The sequence below is a fragment of the Carassius gibelio genome, chromosome B22 (genome assembly GCF_023724105.1).
Source record: "Carassius gibelio isolate Cgi1373 ecotype wild population from Czech Republic chromosome B22, carGib1.2-hapl.c, whole genome shotgun sequence".
Taxonomy (NCBI): Eukaryota; Metazoa; Chordata; class Actinopteri; order Cypriniformes; family Cyprinidae; genus Carassius; species Carassius gibelio.
Window position 1 is genome coordinate 36,714,996 of NC_068417.1, and position 22,076 is coordinate 36,737,071.

At 35.3% G+C, this 22,076-nt stretch overlaps 1 protein-coding gene across 2 annotated transcripts; it reads right to left on the minus strand.

Annotated features, from left to right (window-relative positions):
- Positions 1–581: 581 nt before the first annotated feature.
- On the minus strand, positions 582–21,670 carry LOC127988316 (serum response factor). 2 transcript variants are annotated; one of them, XM_052590990.1, is made up of 8 exons: positions 20,724–21,670; positions 15,868–16,134; positions 10,082–10,319; positions 6,619–6,786; positions 5,573–5,674; positions 5,304–5,495; positions 5,116–5,192; positions 582–3,910 (listed from the first exon to the last, which is right to left on the minus strand). In XM_052590990.1, exons 1-8 carry the CDS (start codon positions 21,159–21,161, stop codon positions 3,821–3,823), a joined length of 1,572 nt encoding a protein of 523 aa, XP_052446950.1. In that variant the 5' UTR covers positions 21,162–21,670; the 3' UTR covers positions 582–3,820. The 2 variants fall into 2 exon arrangements, with proteins under 2 accessions (XP_052446950.1, XP_052446951.1); XM_052590991.1 differs by lacking the exon at positions 6,619–6,786 and having other exon boundaries at positions 20,724–21,626.
- Between the last annotated feature and the right edge of the window lie 406 nt (positions 21,671–22,076).

Below are 22,076 nucleotides of genomic sequence, written 5' to 3' on the forward strand. Positions count from 1 at the left end.
GGGTCAGGTGTGTTTAATTAAGGCTGGATCTGAACCATGCCGTTTGACAGCCCTGCTTTAAAGCCACTGTCGGAGGAAGCATCCATTAAGTCAGCTGCCAAAGCTTTAGGACAGTCATCTGAGGTGAATTGAGCTGTTCACAACATTTGGCATATTTACACAGTTGTGAAACACACGGTTTGTTTAAGCAGCAACATGCAAGGTCATTTCTGCACTGTTTTCTTCAGTTAAAGCACTGGGTTGCGTGTTTTCTGACTTGAATAAACAGCAGATGGCGTGCGTGTGAGGAAAGTACGTTAAGACCAGACTGATTTTGTATGTTTGTGTGTGTATGATTTTTTTAATGTTTGGAGTTTCTGAATGTCATGTGGTCTGTGAAAAACTCAGATTTTGTTGAAGACCTAACGCAATGCTCTACCACTGAGCCACAGGAACTTACATTGTGTTAAATATAGTTAGAAGTAAAAATGAGCATACTATGCACAGTGAATGTACTGCAAAAACAATACAAGTGTGTAGTGTGAGCAACATCAGCATCAAACATCACACTGTTTTAAAATGCATCACTCACGATGTCCGGCTTGTGTGAAATGATTCTCAAATCTTTCTTTTATTAAAAAAGAAAGCTCTTAACTACATAACTACAGCATTTCCTTCACCACAAGTACGTGTTAATGGTTAAAACAGGATTTCGCTTTCATTGTTCGTAATACCAACTTAGATTTTAATCAAATTAAAACTTACCCAGCATGTGATACAAAAACAAACAAAACAAACCTAATTCTTCAATAAATGGCACTGGAGAAGACAATGAGCATAAAGCAAACGTTTCATCCACAACTGGTTACACGGTGCTAAAGGAAAGAGATAAACCAGCACTGACACACGTCTGTGCTTCACATTAAACTAAAGCATTGTAATTTCAAACGCAGCCATGTGAGCTACTTACAGCTTGATAAAGTCAGAAATCAGATTATGTACAATAAGGGCCGTATACAGTATGGTACATTCAACACTTTCCTCTAGTGTTTACACAATTTCATACTATAACAGCCCATATAAAGAGTCAAACACAGCTCATATTTCACTCCAAAAATAAAAATGACAAAAAGCAAAACCGCTAACTTTTCTTCTTTTTTTGCGTTGTGAAAATATTTTCATGACAATTAGGTGTATTCCTAATATATAAACATTTTCAAATGGTGATCGTTATTGTTGTGATACTGTAAACATTTATTTTCCTTTAATTAAAAGCTATTTAACAGTACTAACAATATCTAACCACTTTGAAAAACTGCGCAAAAGTGTGGTTTAAAATGTCTCAAGACAAAAAAATATAAATAAAGGAGTAGTTCACCCAAAATCAGATTTGGAGAAATGTGGCAATGCATCACTTGCTCACCAGTGGATGCTCTGCAGTGAATGGGTGCCGTCAAATGAAGCACAGGTTTAAAATGTCTTTATGTTTTGATTCTTACAAACACACAGCTTTTCACTTTTCCTGACGTTAACTGATGGACTGGAGCGCTGTGGATTATTGTGATGTTTTTATCAGCTGTTTGGACTCTCATTCTGACGGCACCCATTCACTGCAGAGCATCCACTGATGAGACACTGATGCAATGCTACATTTCTCCAAATTTGATGAAGAAACAAACTCTTCTACATCTTGGATGACCTGAGCGTGAATACATTTTAAGCAAATAAATTTTTTTTTTGGTGAACTATTCCTTTAATTCTTCACGCAAAATAATTTTTTCTTTTGGATGGGAGTGAAATATGACCTGGACAAGTCCTTAAAAGCATTCATGTAATTCACCCAAGAACATAACTCAAAAACGTCTTCCCCTGGACTTAAAACGCATTAATACTGAATAAAACAGTCAAATACTTGTGTTCGGGCTGCTTCAGATATCCCACAATGTTTTTTTTTTTCATTCGTAATCCGGTTTGCGTGGTTCAACACGTGCTCAAATCCCCTAAAAGAAGAGACTACGCCATTCCTGAAACTCCCGGTATTGCCGTGGTCCATTTAAATTCGGTTTAACAGTACGAGAAAAAGGCTTTATGGTCCAAACATGCAGTCTGGATGAGTGAAATCTGTGGAGAAAAACCAAATGAATCGTATACACACGTTGAGATTTACAGCCCTTTGGATATCGAAAGAAATCCAAATGAAACATAAAAAAAAATATACAATTAAGGTGACAAAAAAAAAGTACGATATTAATATATGGGTGCACGATATAAACACTTTTGATTTAACTTATTTCAGTTAAAATAAGTGTTTTTTTGAAAAAGAATAATAATGAAAAATGCCATTCTAGTACCTAGTAGCAGATCCAGCACATATTGTAATATTTGGGTAAACTAAAGAAGCCATGAGAGCACAATCCACATCCTTTATTCACCTGTGATTGCGCAGCACCGCTGTTTTCGGTACGTTGTCGTGCAGTGCAAATGCAAGTCAGTGTTTTTCTCTTACAGCATCATAAGAAGTGAAAGCACGTGATGCCTCGAAGCAGAAAGGTCGACTTCTTGACCGCTAGATTCAACTCCAGCCATTGATACGTACAGTATAGTTTGGCACAGCATTACAACATGGAATGACATGCAATCATTTTCCTACATTTTTGCAGTATGGATCGTGTTTAAATCCAAATTATAGCAGCACAGAAATAATTTGACTATTTTAGGGTATCCTATCAATTGCAATTGATCCTTGCCCCCAACTAAGTCTCAGCTTTCAAATTAAGGGATTTAAGAAATTAAAAACCATAAATACCATTTTGTGGCTCTTTAGTTTGTCGTTGAGAGATTGCTGTAGCGCCTCACATCAAGCGGCACATCTTTCATATTTACTAGTTATAGCACAAAATAAACCTGAACGAACATCAGAGGGTCTCTCGTTTCAATCGCAGAAAGACATCAATACACTTTTTTTCAAGTGTAAGTCTACCGATGTTAATCTACTCGGTCTGGTTTGTTTATTTGTCGGACAAAATGGCAGATTTGGCGTTTGATTGGTCAGTTGAAGGATCAATTGAAAAACAAAGGCCATAGAGAAAGTGATGGACTAAAAAAACCTGTATTTTTAAGAAAAATGATCAATTGAAACTGTACATGAAGCCCCTAGTGAATATTGATGGCAGTGCAAGAGTATCCAGCATTAGTTTTAGAGCAATTTCACTCCTGATTTCCTCACCCTCGTGTCTTTCCAAGTCTGATGATGCTTATAAATGGGAACGGGTGCCATTGAGCTCTAAAAATCACCAAAAAATATATATAAAACGGTGGTACTTGGAGCTCGACCGTATCAGTCACCATTTATTTAAATGGAAAGAAGGTTGGACATAAATAACACACAGAAACCGCCAGTGAAACTATACCAAGAGGCTGATTTCCCAACATAAACTCTAGAAAGAATCCATTTTTGACCTCAAAAGAAAAACGGATTACGAATCCGATCAAGAGAGGCATTCCTAAAAGAAAGACAGGTTGAACTGAAGCTCCTTCAGCTGTTTACACAGCGAAGAGGTTTGGATTTACTCAAAGCGAACATAATCGTACATCTTTCGTCAAAAACAGGCGAAGCCCCAGAAGTGATAGTGCAGACACGTCTCTATGAAATCCTGAAGTATAGATGCGCGTGAACAAACGAGTCCGTGTGGAGACGTGATCATCCTTCAGACGCTATCGACGCACGTCCCACGCAGCGAGAAGGCAGTAATAAATATAATGGCAGTCTGATTGCATGGCATGAGTGATCCCTGGATTATCAGTGTGAGTGAGCGGTCACACCGGCCTCGGGCGTCACGGGTCAGTCTCCTTTGGGATTGTCCAGGTTCACCACCCGCAGCTCTGTGAGGGTGGCACTGCTGCTACCCGTGGGCTGCTGGTTTATTAACATCTGAAAACACACAAACAAAACCGTCAGACGAGCCGAATTACAAATGTGCACATTAAGAGAGTGGTCACAACATTAGAAGAATAGTTCGAATGTTTCGAGAAAAATCGAGAACAACGCTGTCGTGAATACAAATGTTACGTACTAAGAAGAATGTCAAAACATTTTAAGAATAAAGATGTAATGTTTTGGAAATAATGGTGTACTTTTACTAGAATAAAGGGGTAATATTCAGAGAACAATCTTGTTACATTACAAAAACAAAGGTGTAACGTTATCGTAATAGTCGTAACATCACTGGAGTAAAAGCCTAATGTTACAAGATTAAAGGCCTCGTGTTACAAGAAAGCAGTAACGTTTAAAGAACAAGGATGTAACATTACAACAATAAAGTCTTTGTTTTTAAAATAGAGAACAGTCTTGTAAAGTTACAAGAACAAAGGCTTAAATGTTATACGCATAAAATCATAACGTTATGAAAGTGAAAGTCTAATGTTACAAGATTAAAGGCAATGTTACATGAATAAAGCAGCAACTTTTAGATACAGATGTAACATTAGCAGAATAAAGGTGTTGTTATGAGCCTAAAGACATAGAGAGAAACTAGATTAAGGGGTCAACTCATAGTCTTCGAGAACGAAGTTGTAATGTAAAGAGAACAAAACTGATTCGAAACTGTAAGAGTAATGTTACAAGAACGTTAAAACATTTCTAGAATAAAAAGTTGAAATGTTTTGAGAATAACAGCATGGTTAGTAAATAAATGATGGGTAATGAAAGCTTCCTATATTAGTTTTGGGAGTCCCCAATAACAGGCTGACACACATGCAAGGTCAAAAAAACACTTTAGTTGTTTTATAATAAGCATTTACTTTTACCTTACTTGCTCAACGACTCGCTCAATGATTAATTTTTCATGTGAAGCTAATCTTGAGTGATTGGTCTGATTTTACCATTTAATTTCCATTTCATAATAAAAGCAGTGTTTGTGAGCGCAGTGCTGCTCTGTTTACAGCGTTACCAGCGCTCCTAAAGTGGCAAAGGATGAGTTTGCATCGTCATTCAGACCAAAAGACAACAAGTGGACTGGCAGACTCCTTTAGATGATTCAGAGAGACAACAATACAAAACATTTCCAGCGGAAACGGTGTGAGGCGAAGTACACAGAGAGACTTTAGTGACATTAATTTTATTGCGAGTCGTATTACCGAATGCAGAGGAACGGCTGAAACCGGGATCTGTACGGTTCCAGGAGGTCCCGTGAAAAACATCTGGGGTACTGCACCTAAACACGACCAAAACAAAACAAAGAGCCTCGTAAACAACAGTATTAGAGGTTCTTCATCGGTGCATCTTAGAGCGAGACATGAACACAGACTGTGAGCGTCTGCCGGACCTGAGTCTTGGGCTTGTGTGTGGGACATGTGCATGGTGCCGGGGGCTTGAGGGAAGGTGTTGAGCACAGTCAGACCCCCGTCAGCGAGGCCGGAGGAGGACGTAGCGTACATGACGTGCGCTCCGGGGTACATCATGTGACCGGCCACTGAAGAAGGCACTGAGGACGTGACTATGGTAGCGGTGTGGCTGGCTGTGGGAGAGACAGAGGACACGTCTTACTGAAGTCAGAGCGGTGTCTGAGCGTCACAAGGGTGGTGCTGTCAGTACCGGTGGAGCTGGTGGAGGTCTGGCTGATCTCAGGACTGCTGTCACTGCTCTGAGGACTGGGGTGAACCTGGATGGCCTGTAACTGTTGAGGCATCGCACCACCTGACACACACACAAACCACAGACACATCCTCACTGCACTGCACATGAGCCAACCAATGGAGCGAGGGAGAACGCCAGCCATTAAACATTATCTTCATTGACTCAAATAAACCTCAAATCTAAATAAATATTAGCTGGCAAATGCAAACTTGAAAAGAAAAACTTACTAAAACTTAAACTAGATTTAAAACTGAATATATAAAAAGCTTAAAAATTTGCAGAAATGATTTTCTTAGTATTCTTGTCTTGTTTTCTAAATATCTAAACATTCTTGAATCAAGATGCATTTACAAGTTAGACGTCTTGAGATATTAAGAACTGTTCTCTTAAAAGAAATGTCTAAATTGTATTAGTTTTAGCTTAAAGCAAGCAAAAATATCTGTTAATGGGGTAAGAAAAACAATGTTTAATTCAAAGGCTAAACAAGATTTTTCTTACCTCACTGGCAGATAGTTTTGCTCGATTTAAGCAAAAACGAATACAATTGACTTTTTTTCTCCACAAGTCATTTCACTTCACAAAATGAATGCATCTTGATTCAAGAATTTTTAGATATTTAATTTAGAAAATGACATAAATACTTATAAAATAATTTTGTGCAGTGCACATGAAATATTAGATGTAAAACAAACTAAACAAATAGAGGTAGCTGAAATATGTACAAAAATTACTAAAACTGAAATAAACGTAATAAATAAAGGTAACAAGTGCTTAAAATAGTAAATTAAATTATACATCTTGCCCTAACGAACAGTTTAAAATATGGATACAATTAGAAACACTACATTTACTAAAAAATTAAATGATAAAAAAAGCTAAACAGAATTATTTTTAATAATAAAGGGGCTTAAAACATGACCTAATAAGAAAAGGTGAGTTGTTTGTTGTGTTGGATTAACACAAAGGCCTTGGCATGCACAGAGTTGAGTGTGAAGCACACTGACCTGCGAGCGAGACGGCGGCCGGCAGGCGGAAGAGCGTGGCCTGTGTGTGTGCGGCGGTGGAGCTGCTGCTGCTGCTGCTGGCTTGAGTCTGTGCACACTGAACGGCCAGAGAGTGTGTCTGCAGCTGACTGAGAGGAACAGTGTGTGTGCCAGGAGGAAGAGAAGCGCCTGCGGGACACACAGTCACACCCTCAGCAAGCCAAGCAGAGCACACGCTCGCTCCAGGCCTAGTCACTGCAAGAGCACGCTTCCACCACACCACACTTCACAGCTCAATATTATCTAGTCATCTAGTTTAAAACACATGGCAGCTAGAAATTCAGTAATATTAGTTTTTGGGTCCGTTTGAACAAGCTTTTATACTATTTTAAATAAATGTCAAGTGGTGTAACCATCAGTCACAAATAAATAACAGATGGAAGTATGCACACTGACTTATACATGGTAACTTTTGTTGCAAGACAATTACATTTCCAAAATTTTCTTTTATTTTCCAAATACCATGAGATTTTCTAAAAGTCCCCGTAGTACAAAATGTTGTCCCTTAACACTCTTATTTGATCGTCAAAATGTTTTTTCTTGTGAAAATAACTTGAATGTTACCCTTCACCCTTGCCTCATTTACTATACACAGATCAAACTAATTAAAACGCACACATAAATATCATTATTTTTAGATATTTAAGATAAAATTTTCATTTCAGTTATTGTAGCACATAATGTTTTAGATTATTCAAGATTAAAAGCTTTAAGAAATATAAAAAAATATTTATTATATTTTTATTATAAGCTTGATTAAATATTAAATATTAAAATTAAATATTAAGATTAAAAGCTTTTAAATTGTAAGCTTTTTAAAAGTTTTGTTAGCACCACAAGACTTCATATTTCTACAATTTAAAAATTGAGATTAAAACCTTTTAAATTGTAAGCTTTTTAAAAGTTTTGTTTGCACCACAAGACTTCATATTTCTAAAATTAAAAATTAAGATTAAAAGCTTTTAAATTGTAAGCTTTTTAAAAGTTTTGTTTGCACCACAAGACTTCATATTTCTAAAATTAAAAATTAAGATTAAAAGCTTTTAAATTGTAAGCTTTTTAAAAGTTTTGTTTGCACCACAAGACTTCATATTTCTAAAATTAAAAATAAAGATTAAAAGCTTTTAAATTGTAAGTTTAAGTTTTTTGTTTGCACCACAAGACTTCCTATTTCTACAATTAAAAATTGAGATTAAAACCTTTTAAATTGTAAATTTAAGTTTTTTGTTTGCACCACAAGACTTCCTATTTCTACAATTAAAAATTGAGATTGAAACCTTTTACAGTTTAGGTTTTTTTAAGTTGTTTGCACCACAAGACTTCATATTTCTAAAAATTAAAAATTAAGATTAAAAGCTTTTAAATTGTAAGCTTTTTAAAAGTTTTGTTTGCACCACAAGACTTCATATTTCTAAAATTAAAAATTAAGATTAAAAGCTTTTAAATTGTAAGCTTTTTAAAAGTTTTGTTTGCACCACAAGACTTCATATTTCTAAAATTAAAAATTAAGATTAAAAGCTTTTAAATTGTAAGTTTAAGTTTTTTGTTTGCACCACAAGACTTCCTATTTCTACAATTAAAAATTGAGATTAAAACCTTTTAAATTGTAAGTTTAAGTTTTTTGTTTGCACCACAAGACTTCCTATTTCTACAATTAAAAATTGAGATTGAAACCTTTTACAGTTTAGTTTTTTTTAAGTTGTTTGCACCACAAGACTTCATATTTCTAAAAATTAAAAATTAAGATTAAAAGCTTTTAAATTGTAAGCTTTTTAAAAGTTTTGTTTGCACCACAAGACTTCATATTTCTAAAATTAAAAATTAAGATTAAAAGCTTTTAAATTGTAAGCTTTTTAAAAGTTTTGTTTGCACCACAAGACTTCATATTTCTAAAATTAAAAATTAAGATTAAAAGCTTTTAAATTGTAAGTTTAAGTTTTTTGTTTGCACCACAAGACTTCCCATTTCTACAATTAAAAATTGAGATTAAAACCTTTTAAATTATAAGTTTAGGTTTTTTGTTTGCACCACAAGACTTCCAATTTCTACAATTAAAAATTGAGATTAAAACCTTTTAAATTGTAACTTTATGTTTTTTGTTTGCACCACAAGACTTCCTATTTCTACAATTAAAAATTGAGATTAAAACCTTTTAAATTGTAAGTTTAAGTTTTTTGTTTGCACCACAAGACTTACTATTTCTACAATTAAAAATTGAGATTGAAACCTTTTACATTTTAGGTTTTTTTTTTAAGTTGTTTGCACCACAAGACTTCATATTTCTAAAAATTAAAAATTAAGATGAAAAGCTTTTAAATTGTAAGTTTTTTTAAGTTTTCTTTGCACCACAAGACTTCATATTTCTAAAATTAAAAATTAAGATGAAAAGCTTTTAAATTGTAAGTTATTTTTAAGTTTTGTTTGCACCACAAGACTTCATATTTCTAAAATTAAAAATTAAGATTAAAACCTTTTAAATTGTAAGTTTAAGTTTTTTGTTTGCACCACAAGACTTCCCATTTCTACAATTAAAAATTAAGATTAAAACCTTTTAAATTGTAAGTTTTTTTAAGTTTTGTTTGCACCACAAGACTTCATATTTCTAAAATTAAAAATTGAGATTAAAACCTTTTAAATGTATAAGTTTTTTACGTTTTTTGTTTGCACCACAAGACTGTATTTTTCTAAAATTAAAAATTGAGATTAAAACCTTTTAAATTGTAAGTTTTTTAAGTTTTGTTTGCACCACAAGACTTCATATTTCTAAAATTAAAAATTGAGATTAAAACCTTTTAAATTGTAAGTTTTTTAAGTTTTGTTTGCACCACAAGACTTCATATTTCTAAAATTAAAAATTAAGATTAAAACCTTTTAAATTGTAAGTTTTTTTTTGTTTTGTTTGCACCACAAGACTTCATATTTCTAAAATTAAAAATTAAGATTAAAACCTTTTAAATTGTAAGTTTTTTTTTGTTTTGTTTGCACCACAAGACTTCATATTTCTAAAATTAAAAATTAAGATTAAAATCCTTTACGTTTTTTTTTTAAGTTTTGTTTCCTCCACAATACGAAATATTTCTCAAAAAAAGAAAAAGGTGTCCAGAATTGACTTTTTATAATTATTTTTTACAAAAAGAGAGCATTATGTCATAAATAAAAATACTCACATATACATATATATACATACACATACTGAGTTTCTCTAGGAGTCGAGTAATTTTTGCATCACTCTTGATGTGAATAGGCCATTACACAAATGAATCATTGAAAAGCAGAAGTATGCAGGCATACAAGCAGATAAAAGTCTGTGTGCATTAAAACACAAAGTGATTGCAAGCTGATGCAGTGCTCTGGAGAGTTCAAGAAGCCTCAGTCTGTGAGAGAGACACACATCAGACAGCGAGCGAGTGCCGAGGAGCCTCACCTGGCATGAGTGTGAATCCTCCGGGCAGCTGCATGACCCCCGCCGGAGAGCTCTTGAGCACCGTCCCGTTGGCACTGGAGACGCTCTGCGCCAGCGGCCAGCAGCTGCTGCTGGATGTGTGCATGGAGACGGAGGACGAGGAGGGAGAGGACGAGGCTGACGACTGTGTGGTGGTGCTGTTGGTGCTGGTGCCTCCTCCAGCTAAAGAGACCGCCGTGAACACCGGCTTCATCATCTCCTGCAACAGCACACAGCTTACACTGGTCAACATCACAGCTTATTAGTTAGCATCAGATCACAGTCAACAATGCTTCTAATATATATTAGTATTAATAATAATAAAAAATTGTTTATGATTTTCATATATGCTAAAACCGGCAATTCTTGGAAAAAACTTCATATTAACTTATTTTGTATTATTTTTATTTAGTATTATTAAAATTAAAAATGAACAAATAAAAAACAAAAAATTGAAAATCATATACATTTTTTAAAATATTTTTAAACATTTAAAATAATAAACAGTATTAGAAATGAAAAATACAAACAGTTAAATTATATCTCAATATATTATTGTTTTTATTTTTCATCTTATTTTATTTTTTTATATTTATTTTTAGTTTTTTTTTATTGTTTTGTATTTTTATTTACTATTATATAAATGTTATATAATAAAAATGATCAAATAACAATAAATGCATCATTAAAAATCATATCTTAAAATATTATCATCAGAATAAAATTAGTCAATATTAAGATACTATGGTTTATCTACTTACTGTTTTCATTATTTATTTATTTATTCTTAATGACGGAAATCAATGAAAAGCAGTCAATTAAAGTGCAAATTAAGGAGTGCTGAACAGATATGGGTTTACATACATATACATATATACATACATATACATACATATATATATATATATATATATATATATATATATATATATATATATATATATATATATATATATATATATATATATATATATATATATATATATATATATACACACACACATACATACATACATACATGCATGCATATATATATATATATATATATATATATATATACACACAAATAAATGGTGCATTATCTAATTTTAGCATAAGTAATGTATTTATTTGAAACCAAATGGAGACAAACCAACAGATACGATTATTAATAATAAATGAAGATCAAAATATGAACAGAAACAGCTGAAACTTTCCAAAAGATCGTCTTAAGTGTTAGGATGAGTAAATGGCACATTTTATTTTTGGAGCAACTGTCCCTTTAAGATGACACATCTTCAGGGGAACTTTCAAGACAAAACAAAACAAAAGAGCATGTATGGTAGCATTTCTTCCAGAGTTTTCCTGTGACTGACTGAGGCAGAGCCAGTAACAACAACTGTGTGATGAAGGTCCCGAGAACGACAGCTGTCTTCACAGGACAACAGGTGTCCACACCGTTGAGAGAGAGAGAGAGAGACGCTATTTCAGTCGCTCTCCTCCGAATCTACCACACAGGGACGACACCCAGGGATCTCTGCCTCCGAGGGAGGAACAGCACAAACACTCATGACCCATCACTGAGCTTGCTTGAGAGACCAGAGCCAATCAGAGGAATCCTACAAGTACATTACACCAGTAAATACACCACTGTCCTCTCAAAAGAGTGCATTTGGTACTTTATTATGACTCTGAAAGAAGTCTCTTCTGCTCAGCATTTATGTGATCAAATAAAACACTAAAAACTATTTTGAGAAATATTATTACAATGTAAAAAGTGTTTTCTATGTGAATATATAGTGAAATATAATTTATTTCTGTTGATCAAAGCTGTATTTTCAGCATCGTTCCTCCAGTCTTCAGAAATCATTATAATATCAATATTTGAAACAGCTGCGTCGCTTAATGTTTTAGCAGAAAATGTTTGATTAATAAAAAAGAACAACAGCATTTATTTAAAACAAATATTTTCGAACATTATAAGTCTTTACTGTTGCTTTTAATTTTGTACAATTTAATGATCAATTTATTAAAAATAAATAATAATACACAAACTGTACTGTAACAAGTAGTGTTGTCAAACGATAATTAATGATTGATGTTTTTTTACATAATACATGTGTGTGTACTGTGTATATTTATTATGTCTACAGTCAATAAATACACACACACACACACACACACACACACACGCATATATTTAAGGAAAATGTTATGTTTATACATTAAATATATTTATCTGTCATCTAAATATGCACATGTAAATATTTTCTAAAATATATACTGAATGTGTGTATTTATTTATAAATGCATAAATATACACAGTACACACACATTATGTAAACAAAAATCTTTTTGGATGCGATTAATGGCTAATTATCGTTTTACTGCACTAATAACAAGACTTTTGGGTAACAAGTTGTTAAACTATAATATTAAAAATGTAATAACTGAATTTTATTTCTATCTATTAAAGCAAACACGATAAATAAACAGGTCCGAATACAAGACTTCATTTGAGTCCAAATATAAAAAGGGATAGTTGATGTTTTCTTTTCCTCATCCTCATGTTGTTCCAAACCTGTATGATTTTCTGTCTTCTTTAGAAAAGAATGGCCAAAAGATGATGTTTTGAAGAACGTTGCTAACCAAGTAGTTGATGGTAGCCATTGACTTCCCTAGAACTTTTGGTCCATTCTATGAAAGTCAATAGCTAGCGCCAACTTTTTGGTTACCAACTTTTATCCAAATATCTTCAGATGTTATTTTTCACTGCAGAAACGATCCACATTTCACCACAATCGTATTCGGAGTATATTTGATTGTTTCAGTTGATGGAAGAGCTTGGCACAGAACACATGCATTATTCAAAAGAAGTCGCCCTTCAAACTCAATTGGTGCTGTTGAAAAAGACTTGGAGGTATTAACAACACATGCTCCATTTCAGTACCAAATCACAGGGACTTTTGACATATTTAGCATCTGTAACCGAAAACCAATCCATGTCATAAAGCCCTTGAGCATTTGTGAGCCATCACACTTGGAAGGAGGAATCCCATTCCCGTGATGATCTTTCAAAACATGCCCTATATGATGAGCTTTTCATCAGCTCAATAAGATGAGGAGCTACTTTTTTAAGCTATTTCTTAAACAGAGATTCAGGTTTCTAATCTGTGCATGCTCACTCACTGCTTGCCCTGAAGCAGTAGGGAAAAGTGTGTGTGTAGGGGGGGGGTATGTCATCCAAATCTGAAAACAGCTGCAGCTTATACGGAATGTGATCAGCCATGAGCCAAGAAAGTGTACTGGGAAAACCAGACTATATAAGGACATGCAGACAGCATCTAATCCTTATCAATGAGGGCTGGACACTGTGAATAATACCAAACCAGACGTGATTGGGGGGATGTTAGCGCTCTTACATGTGGGCAAAACTGGTGTGACGAACAGGGGATCTGTGTGAAAGACACGCATGATTTCTCTGGTGTTAAAACACGCAACTATATTCTGGAAAACAGTGACCTGTAAAGGTCAAGAAACTCAAGAATGGGAGTAAATTTCCACCCAAATGAACCATAAAGGATTATTCCTATTTAGATGTGAAATATTTGGCACAGTCTACTAATTTATAAACAAACTACCGTATTTTCCGGACTATAAGTCGCACTTTTTTTCATAGTTTGGCTGGTCCTGCGACTTACAGTCAGGTGCGACTTATTTATCAAAATTAATTAGACATGAACCGAGAGAAATTAACCAAGAGAAAACATTACAGTCTCCAGCCGCTAGAGGGCGCTCTATACTGCTCAGTGCTCCTGTAATCTACCACTGAGCAGCATACAGCGCCCTCTCGCGGCTGGAGACCGTAATGTTTTCTCTTGGTTCATGGTTCTAAATAAATGCGACTTATAGTCCAGTGCGACTATGTTTTTTTCCTCATCATGACGTATTTTTGGACTGATTCGACTTATAGTCCGAAAATACGATAGTTTAATGAAAATAATCTAGCCAAACCAATTATATTAAGGATGTCAAGTAGTGGGTTTACCTAAATTGCGTTTTATTTTTTGAACAATACGTTTTAGTGGTGCTTTCATTTTGGATTAGAGCCATTTGTTGTGCCATGTGTCCTGAAAGATTTTCTTTTATAATACATCCATTATTATATCCAAATAACCAACTGGTTTCTACTTTATCTACCAAGTTTTCTGTAAACTTTCAGAAAAATGTTTTAAAACCCACTGTGCTCCAACCAACTACTGTTAACACAAGACTGTTTCCCTAATAAAAAGAGTTTGGTTCACATTATTTTCTTTGTCGTGTATCAATAAAATTAACAATTAACTTTCCAACATTTCTACCAACTTAGTTAAACTTTAGAAACAAAAATCTACACCCGTTGTGTTCCATCCGGCTACGGTGAACACAATGCCATTTTTTGCATGACATGTCAGAATATTTTTAAGATGATGTCTCAAATTAACAAGTTATAATGTTTGTTTGACCAAATTTCTATCAATCATGTCTTGTTTCAAAACGTATTAAAATCCGTTGTGCTCAAGAAAATTATTGTGGACACCCCAAAAGAAAAACATAGAGTCCACGCAATGTTGTGCCAAACATACTGAATGTTTTTAACATCAAACAAGTTTCAAAATGTTTTCAACCAAAATTCCTACCAACTTTGAAAATACGTTGTGCTCTAGCCACCTACTGTGAACACAAATTATTGATTGTGCCGCATATCAAGAACGATTTTTATAGATGATGATGACAAATTATCATATTAACAATTTAGTTTCAACTTGTTTACGAACATGGTTAAACTTACAAAAAAACTCAATTTGAGATCGGTTGTGTTCTGACGCGATGTGTTCTGAACAGTTTTTAAGATGATCTATCAGAATACCACGTTTCAATGTTTTTCTACCTAAATTTCTACAAACTACCAAAAAATCTCGAAACCTGTTGTACTCCAGACAATTATTGCAAACCCCCCAAAAGAAAAACATCTAGCCAATGCATCATTTTTTTTTTTGATTGCATCTCTTTAGCAAGTCTCAACATTTTTTGACCACATTTTCTACCAACTTTCAAAACAACTCAAAGCACATTGTTTTCCAGCCAGCTATTGGGAACACAAGACTGTGTTTTAAGTGAGTGGACCTATTGAAAAGCATTTGATTCTCACTATTTCTTGTGCTGTGTGTCCAGAGCATCATTTAAGATGATGCATCCAATGTTTCCACTACCAAATTATTTAATTTGATTTATTTTACTTTAAAATCATGTCTTGAGACCCAATGTGCTTTTAATCTAGCTATTGTGAACAAGAATGTGTCCTAAGTGAACAAACCCCTAAAGGAGAGCTTCTGATTCACACAATTTGTTGCACCATAGGCCTACATCTTGAAAGTGGGTTTTTAGGCCTATATCAAGTTAACAAGTTTCAATCTTTTTCCACCACGTTACTCAAAATGAGAAAACGACTTGAGAACTGTTGTCTGCCATTTAACAGTTGTGAACAAAAGAATGGATCCTAAATGAACATCTCTAAAGAAAAGCATCTGGACCATTCAATTTGGTACTCCATGCATCCTGAAAGTTTTTTTAAAAATGTAATCAAATAAGTACTTTTTCTGCCACCTTTAATACATGTTCCGAGACCTGTTGTACTTCAGTTTTACTATCATAAACACAAGAATGCATCTAGTCTGTCATCATGTCTTGTAAACAACAACACACTCATTTATGACCATAGCATCCAGTACTTGACTGAAAGTGTGTACCTTTGGCTCTGTGAGCCCGTCAGCCTCTGAGACCTGGTAGGTGAGGTCGGTCTCCTCGAATCCCGTGGCACTCATCCGCTGGTCTGTGGAAGGGTCCGTGCGCGGTGGAGAGTCAGGGGAATTCAGGCAGGTCTGGATCAGGGCCTTACCCGTTTCACTGGTGATCATGGGCTGAAGTTTTCGAGTGGCAAACGTGTAGACGTGGCCCGTCTCACTGGCAACCAGGAGCAAAACTTGCGTCCCCGTTAAGGTGGATAACTCGTAAGCCTTGAAATATTGAGAAGAAAAGCCAGATAACAATGAGTCCTATTAGAGTGACATTTCCATGAGCAGCAGACAGATTGATTGGACAACAGTGACAAATGTTGTGTGGTTGAATAATGTGTGGAGATTAATCAACTAATTGCAACTACTCAGCCACAGATACCAGAAGAAGCCCGTCACGTGTTCCTGAAGGTCACCTGTGGCCCTCTGCAGGTTGTCATTACACCCTCCGTGCCCGACTTCTGCATCTAGGCCGGTTCTCAAGATATACAAAAGTATTAATAATGTCTAGCGCTGCAGTAACCTGATCGGGCATCAGGACTATTTCTGCTGAGACGGGAACGAATGACAATTGAGTGAGCAATGACAAATGAGTCAGAGCAGATGTGGAAACTACCTACTGTCAGAAGTGTCAGACCTCAGCTGTTCCAGAGCTGAAAAGAGCTCATGAGAGGCGGGACGTTTCTGGTTCCTTTATGTGGAGTCAGTGTGTTGTTAAGGTCTTCGAAGTTGAAATATGTCTTATGGCACTCGTAAAGTTCTAATAGTATCAGTGTTGGGAGACAATGAGTATCAGTATAGCAGTAATACTATTCAAGTAAATTTATATGGTGCAAGTAAAGCCACAGTACTAGTATGTAACCGTGAAGCAAGGTTCTGTGATCAGCAGTAAATCTCCATCCGAAGGCCAGAGGGCGCTCTCCGAAAAGTGCGTAGATGCGCTAACTTCATAAAAGCACTGAGACGTGGCGACATCAAAAGGAGGAAACACACCAAACTCACAAAACACTTTAAAGACTGACACCCAGATCAAATGAAAGTGTTCAAGCAGGTACGTTTCACTGTGTTTGTTTACCATACACTGATTTATTTGTGGCGTCCCGTCACAATATCAAAACTGACCGCCAAAAATAGGTTTTCCAAAAGGGTTTGACTTCGTTGAATAAACATGAGCTCTGCAAGTGTCAAAGTCAAAGCCAAAAAAAGCAGGTTTTTTTTTAATCACTGTATTTCTAATAATTAAGAAATATTCTTATTCATATTCCTGGCTTTAGTATTTAAAAGCCCTTTAAAATTAAATATGTACACAGTTTTGATTAAATGAAAGTATAGTAATTTTTTTTTTTTAATAGCATGATTTTGTGTTTTGCTTTGATGCCAAAATTGGTACTGAGAACTGTGGATTTTCACTGGTATTGGTACCGAATACTGAAATTTTGGTATCGTTACAACACTAAATGTGACTAATAAACACGACTATAACAATGATCTTGTCTTATTATAATAATAAAAAGAAAATCTAAATACCTGTAGTAGCACAGCAGCTGTGTACCTGTTTACATTTAATTAAGGTTGACCAGAGTGGGCTGTAATATAGTTTATAATATAAAATAGTCGAGTTTGCCAGGTGCAAACTAAATTTACGACGGGTTTTCATGAAAGTGTTGGTCAGTTTGCCTGCTTGACAATCCCATTTTGCACTGCAACAATAAAATGTAAAACAGATAAACAAACTGAAATGTTTATTTTTCCTTAAAACAGATGTTGCCAAAGTTTTAGTTTGGGGACATAATTTGAAGTTGGAAAAATTGAATAAATTACAATATATGGCAATATATTTAAAATTGCAATAATATTGTATCGTAACACAAGTATTGTAATAATATCGTATTGTGGGGCCTCTGTTGATTTCCACCACCGCTGAGCAATGGTACTTGTAACACTATAGTTGAATACCAGTGTTGGTGTAGTAATACCATCAACGTAATTGTGTGGTTAAGTTCTAGTACTAGTACAGTACTAGTGTATAGACGCAAGTTACAACTAAAACATTTAAGATAATTAATAACATTTATAAAATTGGAAATCCTGAGCACTGGTATGATGTATTATGTTTTTATGCGTTTTGAAATTGCGCGTCAAGAATGGATGTCATTATTTCACTGCAAGACAAATTTACCTGTGGGTATAAATAAAATAACGTAACACTAGTATTAGTATAGTACGTTTAATGGCACTACAATTGGTAAAGTATAATTGATTTGGAGCTAGTAGGAGTACAATAATGTAATAGTGGCACTAGAATTGGTAAAGTCCTAGCATTAGTAAGTTAAATTTAATTGATACAGAACTAATAACGGTGCAATAAGTTGATAATCACCAACACTGCTATAGAAGTAGTGTTAGTGGTTATTAGGGCCTTTCGCACTGCTTTAGTTTCAGAACTAAATGTACAGTATTAAAGTACTGGGACAATTTCGCGTGAACTATTTCCCAGTACCAATTAAAGGGTGGCATTCTTACTGAACCGCGTGTAGTAGGAGGTAACGTAACCTGGTCGACAGCGATGTCATTTGTGGTCAGCATTCAACAACGCTAACAAATAAGAATAACGTTAACAACAGGAGGATGGAGGACGCTGTGAATGGAGCTGTGTTTTTGTTGCATCTCGCGGGTTTCACAATAATGGACATGGAATGACGACGTATAAGTAACGCGATTGAAAGAACAGAAAGGAGGATTAAGAATTTCCAACCACAACTGGCAGTACTACTTTTGCTACAAGTGCCTGCACTTCAGCGTCTGTATATTTATCGCTGTTCATCATACTTGCGAAATAAGTTGACACACTGTTTATAGCATGGTGCACGATGTATTAAATCATGGTGGTTTAGGGTGTTTTCGAACACGTATGGCCAATCAATGTATACTTGCGTAACGAATAGTACCAGTTGTGCTGGTTAGACCCTGCTATGGAGGAGCTAATTTGGTTCTCGAAAAAAAGGCAGTCCGGTACTAAAATCACACCCAGGTCCTGCGGTGCGAAAAACGCCCAAAAGTGGGTAGTTCCACATTTACTTCAGGTACTATGAAAAGGTTCCTGCTGTGTGAAAAACGCCCAAAAGTTGGTAGTTCCACAATTACTTCTGGTACTATGAAAAGGTTCCTGTTGTGTGAAAGGCCCTATTAACACTAGTATCAGTAAAATGGTACAAAGTAATATGCTACTAGTCCATAAAATGTAAATGAAAAACACTAATGGGGGTACAGTACTTATTGTTTAGCTGTAGAAGTGGTGCAATATTTATTATGCAGTTTGTATTACATAACAATATTAGAATTAGTACAATAATGCGCGTGATACTAGTATTTCTACAGTATTAGAATCATAAGCAATATAAAACTAGTGACTAGAGATCTAGTATTTTGACAAGACGAATAAAAATTGCTAATAGGCCATTTTTGTCCAACCAACATTTTTATTTTTTCCTCTCTGCAACACTTTTTCCCTACTGTGTTGTCAATGTTAAACGAATCATATCCTGTCAATGCAAATAAAAATAAGAAATTCAAATTTTGTATAACATTTTGTACACAGTAGACACTTTTTCCTACCGTGTTGCATAAAATATTAAATGAATTATGTGTCTTTTAAGATAATTCATATAAATTCAAGGCAAAGTCAATAAATTAAATAAAATGCAATCAAATCAAATTGACAAGACAAATAAAATATCATAACATTTTGTGCAGACTACAATGTAATTTGTCAGCCTCTCTCTCTTTCTTTCAGTAGCGGAAGTTTAAATGGGATTCCGGAATAGACATAATAATAGATAATAGAAAATAGTATTAAAATCAGAATAGATATAGCCTAAAACAAGTGATACCTGTATTGCTACAGTATTAAATTCAGTACAATAATATATTATTGGTGATATTAATATTTCCACAGTATTAGAATCATAGTAGCAACATGAAACTAGTGTCACTTGTATTTCATAACTATTTGAATCAGAATAGATATAAAACTAGTGAAACCAGTATTTCTTTAGTATTACAATCAGAAACAATATAAACTAGTGACACTAGTATTTCTACAGTTTCAATAATAGTATAACAACAGCATTAGAATCAGTACAATAACAATAATAGTGACACCAGTATTTCTACAACATTAGAATCATAAAAGATATAAGACTACTGACACTAGTATTTCTACAGTATTAAAATCAGAAACAATATGAAACTAGTGACACTAGTATTTCTACATTATTAGAATCAGCAATATGAAACTATTGTCATTAACAATATAAACTAGTGACACTAGTATTTCTACAGTATTAAACTCAGAAACAATATAAACTATTTCTACAGTATTAAAATCAGAGTAGATATAAGACTAGTGACACTAGTATTTCTACAGTAGTAATATGAGTATAGCAACAGCATTAGGATCAGTACAATAACAATAATAGTGACACTAGTATTTCTACAGAATAAAAATCAGTATAATCATCTAAAACTGGTTGTACTAGTGTTTCTACAGTATGAGGATCATCTTAATCATTTAAAACACACAGCTCTAGTAGTAGTGACTTGACAGCACTAGCAGTAGTATACTAACATCAGTGGTACTAGTACTACAGGATTAGAATAATCAAGGTGATTTAATCCTAGTTACACTAGCTCTGGTAGTAACTGCAGCGCTAGTATTCGAGTAGTAATGATGTTAGTTAACTCTTGACTAGCAGTAGGACACACACACACACACACACACACACACACGTGCTGGCTGAACGTAACGTTACCTTCTTCATGATGCCAGTCTTTCTCTTGCTGAAGGTCGTGTATCTTCTCAGCTTGTTGTCTATAAACTCCATCTTAATCTTCACCCGTCCTCGTGTTTTCTTGCCCGGTTTCGCCCCAGCCACCCCGGAGGAAACCCCTCCGTATCCCGCAGACAGTCCCGCGTGAGATCCCGAGGACACACCGACCTCCATCTCGCTCCTCTCCCGCTTCACCCCTCTCCTGTCCAGCGCGGGGCTCTCCTCGTCGTCCCCGGAGTCCGAGTCTCCGTCGGAGCCGCTCAGCACAGCCTCCACCGACGGCCTGTCGTCGTATCTGCCCACGTCGGGCAGGTTCACCGGCCCCAGAGCCCCAGACGTGCTGCCCACCTGTAGAGGGGTCAACCCCGCGCCGTTACCGGGGCGCACAGCCCCTCTGGCCGTCCCGTTTCCCCCTAACATCGCCGGCGGTGCGTTAGTGCAGAGGTGCGAGCAGATCCCAGATCAAACCCAACTCACCTTACCTATGCTAGGCTAAATAACATTAGCTCAACTCAGCATACAAAACGAGTCTGGAGTTTGAGGACGGATATATCGGTCTCTTTGAAAGCCACGATTTAGACAGCTCGTGATTTCTAAAAACAAGCCTCCAAAACTAGTCCTTTACGACCATCGTACAAAGTTTACAGCGCAGAGTTTCCGCCTACAGGCCATCAATCAAACCTAAACTTACGCCGCGCTTGCCACATTTGGAAACAACGAATCACGACCCTACCCCAATGTGCCTCCGCCAACAGAACTAGTTACCTGCAGGAACGTCGTTATCGCGTAAAATTATTCCCTTTTAACACATAAACGACTATATTTCGGTCGTATATAACGTTTGATGTTTTCTGAAACAATATAATTGCTAATAGCGCGCTTATTTATGTTTTTTTCTCACGAGGTCGTTCGCCTAAGGATCTACTTCCCTCCAAATAAAGCGAGGCGATGTTTCCTTATATGGCGATGGCTGTCCATGTATGGTGAGTCACAGCGCTGCGCTGCGATTGGTTACGCAAACCTCTCCGACTCTGTGATTGGTTCTAATCTAATTTGGCCGACAAAAATGGTTTACGTCATGCACCGCGACCTAGTAGCAAAAATATTCTGGACCTTAGACCGTCACAGTAGCATTAACGACTTACAGTACAGACAAAAAAGTTTGGAAACATTACTATTTTAAATGTTTTTGAAAGAAGTTTCTTCTGCTCATCAAGCCTGCATTTATATGATCAAAAACACAGGAAAAACATTAATATTGTGAAATATTATTACAACTTAAAATAATAGTTTTCTATTTGAATATACTTAAAGAAATAATTTATTCCTGTGATG